This window comes from Heptranchias perlo, chromosome 16, assembly GCF_035084215.1.
Source record: "Heptranchias perlo isolate sHepPer1 chromosome 16, sHepPer1.hap1, whole genome shotgun sequence".
In the NCBI taxonomy this organism is placed as follows: Eukaryota; Metazoa; Chordata; class Chondrichthyes; order Hexanchiformes; family Hexanchidae; genus Heptranchias; species Heptranchias perlo.
Window position 1 is genome coordinate 19,751,349 of NC_090340.1, and position 14,441 is coordinate 19,765,789.

General features: G+C 50.3%; 1 protein-coding gene across 3 annotated transcripts in view; it reads right to left on the minus strand.

The window, feature by feature from the left end:
• The window catches only part of LOC137333538 (receptor-interacting serine/threonine-protein kinase 2-like), a 123,285-nt gene that overhangs the window by 93,443 nt on the left and 15,401 nt on the right, over window positions 1-14,441 (minus strand). For 2 of the 3 annotated variants that reach the window (XM_067997746.1, XM_067997744.1), the window contains exons 6-10: window positions 9,519-9,604; window positions 9,344-9,385; window positions 7,505-7,577; window positions 5,301-5,339; window positions 2,360-2,398 (exon numbers count right to left, since the gene is read on the minus strand). In XM_067997746.1, the coding sequence (XP_067853847.1) occupies window positions 2,360-2,398; window positions 5,301-5,339; window positions 7,505-7,577; window positions 9,344-9,385; window positions 9,519-9,604 (279 nt within the window). The remainder of the gene's footprint in view (window positions 1-2,359; window positions 2,399-5,300; window positions 5,340-7,504; window positions 7,578-9,343; window positions 9,386-9,518; window positions 9,605-14,441) is intronic. The other variant, XM_067997745.1, reaches the window with a different exon arrangement.

Here is a 14,441-nt window from a genome sequence, read left to right on the forward strand (position 1 = left end):
CTACCCGACAATGTGGAAAATTGTCCTGTCCACAAAAAGCAGGAAAAATCCAATCCGGCCAATTACCGTCCCATCAGTCTACTCTCAGTCATCAGCAAAGTGATGGAAGGTGTCGTCGACAGTGCTATCAAGCGGCACTTACTCACCAATAACCTGCTCACTGATGCTCAGTTTGGGTTCCACCAGGACCACTCGGCTCCAGACCTCATTACAGCATTCGTCCAAACATGGACAAAAAAGCTGAATTCCAGAGGTGAAGTGAGAACGAATGCCCTTGACATCAAGGCAGCATTTGACCGAGTGTGGCATCAAGGAGCCCTAGTAAAATTGAAGTCAATGGGAATCAGGGGGAAAACTCTCCAGTGGCTGGAGTCATACCGAACACAAAGGAAGATGGTAGTGGTTGTTGGAGGCCAATCATCCCAGCCCCAGGGCATTGCTGCAGGAGTTCGTCAGGGCAGTGTCCTAGGCCCCACCATCTTCAGCTGCTTCATCAATGACCTTCCCTCCATCATAAGGTCAGAAATGGGGATGTTCGATGACGATTGCACAGTGTTCAGTTACATTCGCAACCCCTCAAATAATGAAGCAGTCCGAGCCCGTATGCAGCAAGACCTGGACAACATTCAGGCTTGGGCTGATAAGTGGCAAGTAACATTCACGCCAGACAAATGCCAGGCAATGACCATCTCCAACAAGAGAGAGTCTAACCACCTCCCCTTGACATTCAACAGCATTACCATCGCCGAATCTCCCACCATCAACATCCTGGGGTCACCATTGACCAGAAACTTAACTGGACCAGCCATATAAATACTGTGGCTACGAGAGCAGGTCAGAGGCTGGGTATTCTGCGGCGAGTGACTCACCTCCTGACTCCCCAAAGCCTTTGCACCATCTACAAGGCACAGGTCAGGAGTGTGATGAAATACTCTCCACTTGCTCGGATGAGTGCAGCTCCAACAACACTCATGAAGCTCGACACCATCCAAGATAAAGCAGCCCGCTTGATTGGCACCCCATCCACCACCCTAAACATTCACTCCCTTCACCACCGGCGCACAGTGGCTGCAGTGTGCACCATCCACAGGATGCACTGCAGCAACTCGCCAAGGCTTCTTCGACAGCACCTCCCAAACCCGCGACCTCTACCACCTAGAAGGACAAGGGCAGCAGGCGCATGGGAACAACACCACCTGCACGTTCCCCTCCAAGTCACACACCATCCCGACTTGGAAATATATCGCCGTTCCTTCATCGTCGCTGGGTCAAAATCCTGGAACTCCCTTCCTAACAGCACTGTGGGAGAACCTTCACCACATGGACTGCAGCGGTTCAAGAAGGCGGCTCACCACCACCTTCTCAAGGGCAATTAGGGATGGGCAATAAATGCCGGCCTCGCCAGCGACGCCCACATCCCATGAACAAATAAAAAAAAATCCATCCCATCACCCTGGGCTGGATGTGAACCCAGGTCCGACTGCACGACCCGGATCTCGGCAGACTCCCTATCAGATTACAGAACGGTGAAGTATTAGCCAAGTAACCGCGACATATGGGAGAGAGTTAAGAGCACTGTCTGAGTATGTAGGCAAGTACATCCCACTGCTGTAAGAATTTATAATCTACACGCTAATTATTGTCTGGCACTATATTAAAATGCTAATTGTGGATCGGGGATTGGCTGGAGATGGACTGCTTCAGCTTCACCCTCATGGGTTATAACATCACCTACTCTCCCCCCAGTAATATTTGTGTGACCACTGATCCATTATTCACTTCAGAATATTGGTCCAGGGCACAAGGGCACAGGGGAAGCTTCCCTCTTCCTTACACCTGGAGAACATTTAGTTTCTGAGCACCGCAAAGAAGAAAATGGTGGTGGGGTCCAGCAGCATTAGGTCCCTGCCCCAGGATTTCCCAAAATGGGCAGATCGGGGCCTGTAACTGCACAAGACACAGGTGCAGCAGAATGGGGGGCAGGGGGAAACATTCCCAGCCCACCCGCCACACTATCTGCCCATTGGGTGCCCAAGTAGATGCCAGTCTGCAGAAACCTGGTGTTAATGCTCCTGCTGATCTTCAGAGGTTGCAATAGAACCCAAAGGATTTACAGAGCCGAGTTTATTTCTCAATTTCCACCTCCCCACCCCGGGCCCAGAACACTCTATCCCTCCTCACAGGTACATTGTGCCCATCGCCCCCCCCCCCCCCCCCCCCACAATGATGGCCCTGGGAGTAAAATTGCCTTCATATTTCCTGCCAACTCTGCATTATTTAAAAAAGGGATTGGGAGATCCTGATCAGTGAGGTGCACTTCACAAGCTTAGATCAGTGCGGAAGTCCACAGTAAACTCACCGGCTGTGTACTGCTTCCTGTTGGTTTCCTGAACAGGTTCTGTTTTGTTGACACAAATAAAAAAAATAGAAACAATTGGTTAGAATTGAGAATGCCGACATACCGATCTCATGTTATTCTCAGTGCAGAAATCCACAGGTTTTGGTGTTTTAATATGTAGGGGGAAGTAGCTGCATGTTACAGGGGGCTGTATTATACATTCGTACAGTACAAAAGGAGGCCATTCGGCCCATTGTACCTGTGTCAGCTCTTTGATAGAGCTATCCAATTAGTCCCATTCCCCCGCTCTTTCCCTCTAGCCCTGCAAATTTTCCCCCTTCAAGTATTTATCCAATTCCCCTCTGAAAGTTACTTTTGAATCTGCTTCCACCACCCTTTCGGGCAGTACATTCCAGATCAGAACAACTCGTTGCATGAAAAAAATTCTCATCTCCCCACTGGTTCTTTTGCCAATTATCTTAAATCTGTGTCCTCTGGTAACTGACCCTCCTGCCAGTGGAAACAGTTTCTCCTTATTTACTCTATCAAAACCCTTCATTAACCTGAACGGCCCCATATTCCAAACGGAATTACAGAGCTGCTGGTGCAGTGACAGCTCAAATCAATCCAGACCTGGGTTGTGCTGTTCTACGTTCAAGTATCATTTTGTTCCTCATATCCTCTCCTCTCCTGAAGACACTGGGCTCACACAGAGATAGAATTCCACAAGAAGGCACAGCCCCCACCCCTTCCCCGTCACCGTTAGCACAGCGAGCAGCCATTCGTCACACCGGAGCACGGGCAGTGAGATTCAGCAAGCTATTCGATCAAGGGGCAACCCATTTGAGCCCAAACCTGTCCTCGTTTGATGTCCATTTTCTAGCAGCGTTTACTGGATAGTGACCAGGATCAGGAATGCTGGCTGATTGGTTTTGTGTTTTTCCCCCTTCCCTGTTCTTTTTTTTTTATTCGTTCATGGGATGTGGGCGTCGCTGGCGAGGCCGGCATTTATTGCCCATCCCTAATTGCCCTCGAGAAGGTGGTGGTGAGCCGCCTTCTTGAACCGCTGCAGTCCGTGTGGTGACGGTTCTCCCACAGTGCTGTTAGGAAGGGAGTTCCAGGATTTTGACCCAGCGACAATGAAGGAACGGCGATATATTTCCAAGTCGGGATGGTGTGTGACTTGGAGGGGAACGTGCAGGTGGTGTTGTTCCCATGCGCTTGCTGCTCTTGTCCTTCTAGGTGGTAGAGGTCACGGGTTTGGGAGGTGCTGTCGTAGAAGCCTTGGCGAGTTGCTGCAGTGCATCCTGTGGATGGTACACACTGCAGCCACAGTGCGCCGGTGGTGAAGGGAGTGAATGTTTAGGGCGGTGGATGGGGTGCCAATCAAGCGGGCTGCTTTATCTTGGATGGTGTCGAGCTTCTTGAGTGTTGTTGGAGCTGCACTCATCCAGGCAAGTGGAGAGTATTCCATCACACTCCTGACTTGTGCCTTGTAGATGGTGGAAAGGCTTTGGGGAGTCAGGAGGTGAGTCACTCGCCGCAGAATACCCAGCCTCTGACCTGCTCTCGTAGCCACAGTATTTATATGGCTGGTCCAGTTAAGTTTCTGGTCAATGGTGACCCCCAGGATGTTGATGGTGGGGGATTCGGCGATGGTAATGCCGTTGAATGTCAAGGGGAGGTGGTTAGACTCTCTCTTGTTGGAGATGGTCATTGCCTGGCACTTATCTGGCGCGAATGTTACTTGCCACTTATGAGCCGAAGCCTGGATGTTGTCCAGGTCTTGCTGCATGCGGGCTCGGATTGCTTCATTATCTGAGGGGTTGCGAATGGAACTGAACACTGTGCAGTCATCAGCGAACATCCCCATTTCTGACCTTATGATGGAGGGAAGGTCATTGATGAAGCAGCTGAAGATGGTTGGGCCTAGGACACTGCCCTGAGGAACTCCTGCAGCAATGCCCTGGGGCTGAGATGATTGGCCTCCAACAACCACTACCATCTTCCTTTGTGCTAGGTATGACTCCAGCCACTGGAGAGTTTTCCCCCTGATTCCCATGGACTTCAATTTTACTGTGGAGGCTGAGGCTAACTCTAGCCCCATGGTATCCGAGGGATCAGGCAACTCAGCCCAGGGCCAGGGCCTTCTTGAGCACCACATCTCACAAGTGCGTTCACCGCTGAGCTGCAGATCTAGCTCATCCGGTCCTCCCTTAACTGGGCAGCAGCTGGTCGGTTGGCCGATAAACAAATTGAAGCCATCCATCAAACCAAAATCCAGCTCTCCCGATGGGATTTTTTTTTAAATCTAAAAAGGGAGCTTTCCTGCTGCCGGATTAGGCTGTTACAGGGCATAGTGCAGGTCAAATGCTTGCTGGTGAGAGTTGCTACACCCATCAGTAATAGTACACAACTCACCACAAGCAAGGGCCATCTGCTACCCACTTAGTGTGAAGCGAGTATTTTAACAGCTATGCTGTCAGATCCCATTTGCAAAGTCCCCATTTACTTTAGTCAATTTTCTTCCGTCCTCTCCTCAGGGTGCAGACTCACACAGGTGGCCTAGATAGTGAGTAACGGCAGACTATTTGAACGCAGTGGGCATCACAGCCGAGCCCCAACCTGTCCTCACCCAAGAGCAAATAGTTCAAGGCTGCGCTCCCGGGTCTGAGCTATACTGTTATAGCTCTGTCGCCAGCCCATGATCCAATCTAGCACGGTTCTGTACCGGGAGTTCCGCCTCACTGAATTGGCCCTCTGGTGTTCACACACAGGCAGACATTCCAGCTAGGGTCAGAGACAGGAACACTGATACCGACCAGATTGCCTCTGCCCCAGATGAGATCAGTTCAACCAGCACAGACAGGGAACTGGAAAGCCCCCATCATTAAAGTGAGAGTTTAAAGAGATACAGCATCAGTGACACTCACTGCTTTGGGACAAAAAAGAAATGACTCACCGACAAGGGCGTTGCATTCATTCTGTTCCTCAACTGGTTCTAAACGAAACAAAGAACAGTTTGCAATCAGCAGAGGATACTGTAACAGGAACTAATCCTTGAGCAGAAGGTCCTCTGTATTCCTGAGTGTCAGGTACTCTTTAAAACACAGGTCAGGTAATTTTTGACAAGACTGGGATATATATAATTCGACCTAATCCTAAACCATGGGCCTATAGTACTGCCTAGTGGTGACTCAGGGGAACTGCACTATGTAAGCAAGGATGTGGGAGAGATCCGATAAAATTAAAACAAGCTGATCCCCCTCCAGGTGGGAAAGTACTAATGCTTAATACTTGATTCTTCCTTGAAAAACACTCATATTTTTGCACACCGTGCACACTCTTCGGTGAACAATGGGCAGACCATCCAGTGCTGATTTCCTTGAAGACAGTCTGCTCAGTATCACTGGCACCTGCTGTGTACGTGCTAAATTATACTCTAGTGAGAGGCCCGTCGGGAGAGACTGGACCCGTGTTCATTCCGCACGGATCACACATGCTCTTAGGGAATCATTCCAAAGCATCCGCTCCAGGTTTTGCTGCAGGGAGGGAGGGATTGAACAACTTATCCCAGGAGAAACTGTGTATTCAATCAGGTTCTGTACCCAACAACCATCTGATGGATATCGTCAAGAAACACAGTCATACACAGAGCTCTGTATAAAACACGAGGAAATGAAGCAAATGGTCACAATCGCGGTGACTGTAGAATTCCTAACCTCAAACTCCTTGTACAAGCTAAACTGTAATGATTTTAAAATGGACTGAAATCTTCTACAGAGTTATCATTTCTTTTGTTAAAGCTTTGTGCAGCTGAAGAAATACACAACAAAGGAACAGATCACTGACTTCAAATCAGTAAGAGCTTCTGATAACTGGCTTGAATCTAGTTTCGAAATTCCGGTGAATGGTTTTGCCGTCCAATTAGACGTGGCTGATGCTTGGTCGTCTTGTTTTTTTTGTTTGGTCAACATTTACGGGCAAACCTTGAAATAAGGACCCTTGGTGCCCCTGCTAATCTGATATCTGATGTCTGATACAAGCAAACCCTGACGGTTACCACGACTTTGCGACGCCATGGAAACACAGGCAGTCAATATTGTTGGTTTCATTTTAAACTGGAGTGAATTTATCCATCTCAGCTCTTCTTGTCGTGAGGAGGAACAGACCAGAAGTCAAGGCCTCTCACAGGAGGGGGAACCTGACAGCTGCTCTCATCACCTCTGCTGATCATGGAGCATCTTAGACATTAGCCTAGAAGTAGACCACTTACTCCCCCCAACGATGCTGCATGACACAGGAAAGACCAAAACCATAAACATTAAAGAAGTAATAGGAAGCACCAAGCTGTAAAATTAAACACAAGAGTGAGAAGTTGCAGTTCCAAAATCTCTGCTCCCCTCAATTCCCAATTTGAACTGCGTCAAATGGGAGACTGCACAGGGTGGTCCGCTCTGGGCTACGACACCTCCTGCACAGGGTGGTCCGCTCTGGGCTACGACACCTCCCGCACAGGGTGGTCCGCTCTGGGCTACGACACCTCCCGCACAGGGTGGTCCGCTCTGGGCTACGACACCTCCTGCACAGGGTGGTCCGCTCTGGGCTACGACACCTCCCGCACAGGGTGGTCCGCTCTGGGCTACGACACCTCCCGCACAGGGTGGTCCGCTCTGGGCTACGACACCTCCCGCACAGGGTGGTCCGCTCTGGGCTACGACACCTCCCGCACAGGGTGGTCCGCTCTGGGCTACGACACCTCCCGCACAGGGTGGTCCGCTCTGAGCTACGACACCTCCCGCACAGGGTGGTCCGCTCTGGGCTACGACACCTCCCACACAGGGTGGTCCACTCTGGGCTACGACACCTCCTGCACAGGGTGGAGGGTGGTCCACCTTGAGCAGTACTGCCAAAGGAAGCAGCAGCGGAAGGTTGTCAGCTGTCCCTCAGTGCCTGTCCAGGTGGGTTGGGGAACTTTCTTTTGAAGAATAACATTAAAAAATTATATAAACCATGGTGAATTTTAAAGCTGGAGTGCAAAGGCAGAGATGGTTGCACACTGATAAGTGTATTGATTGATAGGATGCCCTGTATTGTAACAAGAATATTGTTCCTTAATCTGAATAGTAGTGAGAATCTGGCAAAGAAGCTCCTAATGAAAGTTACCACAGAGGACACTGCTGCTCTCACGACATCCTGGCCAGCCCTGATCGCAATCTTCATCCACACAAGATGACTCCTGCATGGAAAGAAAAGTAAGTAAATCAGAAAGTAAAGGAACAACTGCAACTGTGAGTGGTGCTCCTCTCAACTCTCCACTCTCGTTGCTTCTAAGTTACAAAAATGTCATCCTAAACACCGTTCCTTCTCTCTCCATCCTCGTGATGTTGAAATCAAGACTGATTACACAGTCTGCTACTATAACTCATTCCTTACCAGGACTTCAAAGCTGTGGATCTCCTTACCTCCCTTAGCGTCTGCTCCCTTCTACAATCTACAGAAATTTAAAACTTCTCGATTTACCTTGTCTTCTGACCTCTTGTTGATGCCCTGCTATGGGCCTCCATGGGCCTTGACCCATCACCTCAATGCCCTGCACTATGGGCCTTGACCCCTCACCTCAATACCCTATATGGCCCATCACCTCGATGCCCTGTATGGCCCATCATCTCAATGCCCTGTATGGCCCTTGACCCATCACCTTGATGCCCTATATGGCCCTTGACCTTTCACCTCAGTCTTACAGTAAAGAATAACTGATCCTGGGCTAAGTGTCAGAGCATGAAGTGGGAGTTGCTATCCAAAGAGGCAGAGCTGTCCTGAGATGGAGGAAAGCATGTCAGGTGATCTGCCCGCTCCAGAGCCAGCTGCTTCATGTAGCTACTCCTGCACAGGAGGTGAATTCCTGGACTTAACTCTGTGTAGTCAAAATTATCTAAGTGCAAAAGGCACTGAAACATTGGACATTATTGTTGTTAAGGTCCCACCAGAAACATTAACCTATCTTTTACTTTCAGGTAATGACCAACCAACCACGCAATTCCTTGATTTTCTGCTTTCAGTCATGCTTTTTAATTTTACATTTTTGACGTGTAAATACTGTAGTACCATGCAAGAGGGCTCTATAGCCCCATCCTGCCCCAACACTACTGCAATCTCCTCCCAGATCATCCCAGCAATCCTTCCCAAAACACCCATCGCTCCCCCGGGATACTACATTGGATTAACACCAGAGTTGTCTTGTAACATTACAATTTCTTGTACCCAATGAAGGAGCAGAATATGTTAGCCTGAAAACTACCATTTATAATGGAGCAATCCAGGAGTTTTACTCACTTTGGGCACAGACTGCAGTTTATAAACACCCACAGTAATGATTAAATAAAACACACACACACCAGCTTACCAACTGTATATTAAAAAGTGCTGTTTTCCTGGACAATTTTATTTTACAAATAATGGGTATGAAATAATGTATATGCTAATCTCTGGGACAGTGTTATCATTAGGATTTCAGTATCATGTAAAATGTTAGTGCTGTGTCCATTTTGAATTGTGAAAATATTCAGCAGCACCCTTACAGACTCACTCATTCTCAGGCTGTGTCTGGAGACAGTACTTTTTGATAGAACACTAGGATGAAGTACAGGTGCTTACAGGTGTGTCACAGGTAGCATTAACACAACAATTTGAGGTGCTGAATTGAAAGAGTCACACAATCACCCATCACTAGAGTGTCATTTCTCCCATAGTGTATTGAGTGAGTGACATCAGCATAGGGGCACTACCTTTAACCTCAGAACTAGGGAGGGAAAATAAGCCAGGGTTCCAACTCCTGACCCCTGCTGGACATTTGCATGGGTATCGGGTGAGGACAGAATCAGGTTTGAGCTCAATACTCCCCATGGTTGAATAGCGCACCAACATTCACTGCCTAGGCTCACAAATGAAGAATTGCCACTTAAGCGAGGTACCGGAGAGTGCCCATTGCCTGAAGAACTGTACCTCAGCAAGAGAGTCAATACCTTCACGAGAGGAGAAAGTTGGCTGAAAAAAGGAAGAGGAAGGAAATAAACAAATTTAGCAATGCAGACAGAATCAAGTCAACAAGAAACAAATCACTTATTTCGCAGAATCCCCAAGAGAGAGAAGGCCAGCACTGTGCTATGGCAAACTGTACCCGAATGGTAAACGATGTCAGGTTCTGGATTGCTAATCGGAGCTCTTGTTCATTTGACTGTTCTGGTTCCAGGTCATGAACACATTCTGTGAACAAAAGAGAAGATATTGAACACTGTAAATGTCCACATGTTCTCAATTTACAGGATTATTCAGTAACTGGCCTACTTCACAGATTTCTCAATTTTGGACTCACTGCCACACATTCCCAGACCATTCCCACCTGACCCTACAAACTTACTGCCACACATTCCCAGACCATTCCCACCTGACCCTACAAACTTACTGCCACACATTCCCAGACCATTCCCACCTGACCTACAGACTCACTGCCACACATTCCCAGACCATTCCCAACTGACCCTACAAACTTACTGCCACACATTCCCAGACCATTCCCACCTGACCCTACAGACTCACTGCCACACATTCCCAGACCATTCCCACCTGACCCTACAGACTTACTGCCACACATTCCCAGACCATTCCCACCTGGCCCTACAGACTTACTGCCACACATTCCCAGACCATTCCCACCTGGCCATACAGACTTACTGCCACACATTCCCAGACCATTCCCACCTGACCCTACAAACTTACTGCCACACATTCCCAGATCATTCCCACCTGGCCCTACAAACTTACTGCCACACATTCCCAGACCATTCCCACCTGGTCCTGCAGGCGTACTGCCACACATTCCCAGACCATTCCCACCTGGCCCTACAGACTTACTGCCACACATCCCAGACCATTCCCACCTGGCCCTACAGATTCATTGCCACACATTCCCAGACCATTCCCACCTGGCCCTACAGACTTACTGCCACACATCCCAGACCATTCCCACCTGGCCCTACAGATTCATTGCCACACATTCCCAGACCATTCCCACCTGACCCTACAAACTTACTGCCACACATTCCCAGACCATTCCCACCTGGCCCTACAAACTTACTGCTACACATTCCCAGACCATTCCCACCTGGCCCTACAGACTTACTGCCACACGTTCCCAGACCATTCCCACCTGGCCCTACAAACTTACTGCCACACATTTCCAGACCATTCCCACCTGACCCTACAGACTCACTGCCACACATTCCCAGACCATTCCCACCTGACCTACAGACTCACTGCCACACATTCCCAGACCTGGTCCTGCAGGCTTACTGCCACACATTCCCAGACCATTCCCACCTGGCCCTACAAACTTACTGCCACACATTCCCAGACCATTCCCACCTGGCCCTACAAACTTACTGCCACACATTCCCAGACCATTCCCACCTGGCCCTACAAACTTACTGCCACACATTCCCAGACCATTCCCACCTGGCCCTACAAACTCACTGCCACACATTCCCAGACCATTCCCACCTGGCCCTACAGACTTACTGCCACACGTTCCCAGACCATTCCCACCTGGCCCTACAAACTCACTGCCACACATTCCCAGACCATTCCCACCTGGCCCTACAAACTCACTGCCACACATTCCCAGACCATTCCCACCTGGCCCTACAAACTTACTGCCACACATTCCCAGACCATTCCCACCTGGCCCTACAAACATACTGCCACACATTCCCAGACCATTCCCACCTGACCTACAGACTCACTGCCACACATTCCCAGACCATTCCCACTTGACCCTACAGACTTACTGCCACACATTCCCAGAACATTCCCACCTGACCCTACAGACTTACTGCCACACATTCCCAGACCATTCCCACCTGGCCATACAGACTTACTGCCACACATTCCCAGACCATTCCCAACTGACCCTACAAACTTACTGCCACACATTCCCAGATCATTCCCACCTGGCCCTACAAACTTACTGCCACACATTCCCAGACCATTCCCACCTGGCCCTACAGACTTACTGCCACACGTTCCCAGACCATTCCCACCTGGCCCTACAAACTCACTGCCACACATTCCCAGACCATTCCCACCTGGCCCTACAAACTCACTGCCACACATTCCCAGAACATTCCCACCTGACCCTACAGACTTACTGCCACACATTCCCAGACCATTCCCACCTGGCCATACAGACTTACTGCCACACATTCCCAGACCATTCCCACCTGACCCTACAAACTTACTGCCACACATTCCCAGACCATTCCCACCTGGCCCGACAAACTCACTGCCACACATTCCCAGACCATTCCCACCTGGCCCTACAGACTTACTGCCACACGTTCCCAGACCATTCCCACCTGGCGCTACAAACTCACTGCCACACATTCCCAGACCATTCCCACCTGGCCCTACAAACTCACTGCCACACATTCCCAGACCATTCCCACCTGGCCCTACAAACTTACTGCCACACATTCCCAGACCATTCCCACCTGGCCCTACAAACATACTGCCACACATTCCCAGACCATTCCCACCTGACCTACAGACTTACTGCCACACATTCCCAGACCATTCCCACTTGACCCTACAGACTTACTGCCACACATTCCCAGAACATTCCCACCTGACCCTACAAACTTACTGCCACACATTCCCAGATCATTCCCACCTGGCCATACAGACTTACTGCCACACATTCCCAGACCATTCCCACCTGACCCTACAAACTTACTGCCACACATTCCCAGATCATTCCCACCTGGCCCTACAAACTTACTGCCACACATTTCCAGACCATTCCCACCTGACCCTACAGACTCACTGCCACACATTCCCAGACCATTCCCACCTGACCTACAGACTCACTGCCACACATTCCCAGACCTGGTCCTGCAGGCTTACTGCCACACATTCCCAGACCATTCCCACCTGGCCCTACAAACTTACTGCCACACATTCCCAGACCATTCCCACCTGGCCCTACAAACTTACTGCCACACATTCCCAGACCATTCCCACCTGGCCCTACAAACTTACTGCCACACATTCCCAGACCATTCCCACCTGGCCCTACAAACTCACTGCCACACATTCCCAGACCATTCCCACCTGGCCCTACAGACTTACTGCCACACGTTCCCAGACCATTCCCACCTGGCCATACAGACTCACTGCCACACATTCCCAGACCATTCCCAACTGACCCTACAAACTTACTGCCACACATTCCCAGATCATTCCCACCTGGCCCTACAAACTTACTGCCACACATTCCCAGACCATTCCCACCTGGCCCTACAGACTTACTGCCACACGTTCCCAGACCATTCCCACCTGGCCCTACAAACTCACTGCCACACATTCCCAGACCATTCCCACCTGGCCCTACAAACTCACTGCCACACATTCCCAGAACATTCCCACCTGACCCTACAGACTTACTGCCACACATTCCCAGACCATTCCCACCTGGCCATACAGACTTACTGCCACACATTCCCAGACCATTCCCACCTGACCCTACAAACTTACTGCCACACATTCCCAGACCATTCCCACCTGGCCCGACAAACTCACTGCCACACATTCCCAGACCATTCCCACCTGGCCCTACAGACTTACTGCCACACGTTCCCAGACCATTCCCACCTGGCCCTACAAACTCACTGCCACACATTCCCAGACCATTCCCACCTGGCCCTACAAACTCACTGCCACACATTCCCAGACCATTCCCACCTGGCCCTACAAACGTACTGCCACACATTCCCAGACCATTCCCACCTGGCCCTACAAACATACTGCCACACATTCCCAGACCATTCCCACCTGACCTACAGACTTACTGCCACACATTCCCAGACCATTCCCACTTGACCCTACAGACTTACTGCCACACATTCCCAGAACATTCCCACCTGACCCTACAGACTTACTGCCACACATTCCCAGACCATTCCCACCTGGCCATACAGACTTACTGCCACACATTCCCAGACCATTCCCACCTGACCCTACAAACTTACTGCCACACATTCCCAGATCATTCCCACCTGGCCCTAAAAACTTACTGCCACACATTTCCAGACCATTCCCACCTGACCCTACAGACTCACTGCCACACATTCCCAGACCATTCCCACCTGACCTACAGACTCACTGCCACACATTCCCAGACCTGGTCCTGCAGGCTTACTGCCACACATTCCCAGACCATTCCCACCTGGCCCTACAAACTTACTGCCACACATTCCCAGACCATTCCCACCTGGCCCTACAAACTTACTGCCACACATTCCCAGACCATTCCCACCTGGCCCTACAAACTTACTGCCACACATTCCCAGACCATTCCCACCTGGCCCTACAAACTCACTGCCACACATTCCCAGACCATTCCCACCTGGCCCTACAGACTTACTGCCACACGTTCCCAGACCATTCCCACCTGGCCCTACAAACTCACTGCCACACATTCCCAGACCATTCCCACCTGGCCCTACAAACGTACTGCTACACATTCCCAGACCATTCCCACCTGGCCCTACAAACTTACTGCCACACATTCCCAGACCATTCCCACCTGGCCCTACAAACTTACTGCCACACATTCCCAGACCATTCCCACCTGGCCCTACAAACTCACTGCCACACATTCCCAGACCATTCCCACCTGGCCCTACAGACTTACTGCCACACGTTCCCAGACCATTCCCACCTGGCCCTACAAACTCACTGCCACACATTCCCAGACCATTCCCACCTGACCCTACAAACTCACTGCCACACATTCCCAGACCATTCCCACCTGGCCCTACAGACTTACTGCCACACATTCCCAGACCATTCCCACCTGGCCCTACAAACATACTGCCACACATTCCCAGACCATTCCCACCTGACCTACAGACTCACTGCCACACATTCCCAGACCATTCCCACCTGACCCTACAAACTTACTGCCAAACATTCCCAGACCATTCCCACCTGACCCTACAGACTCACTGCCACACATTCCCAGACCATTCCCACCTGACCCTACAGA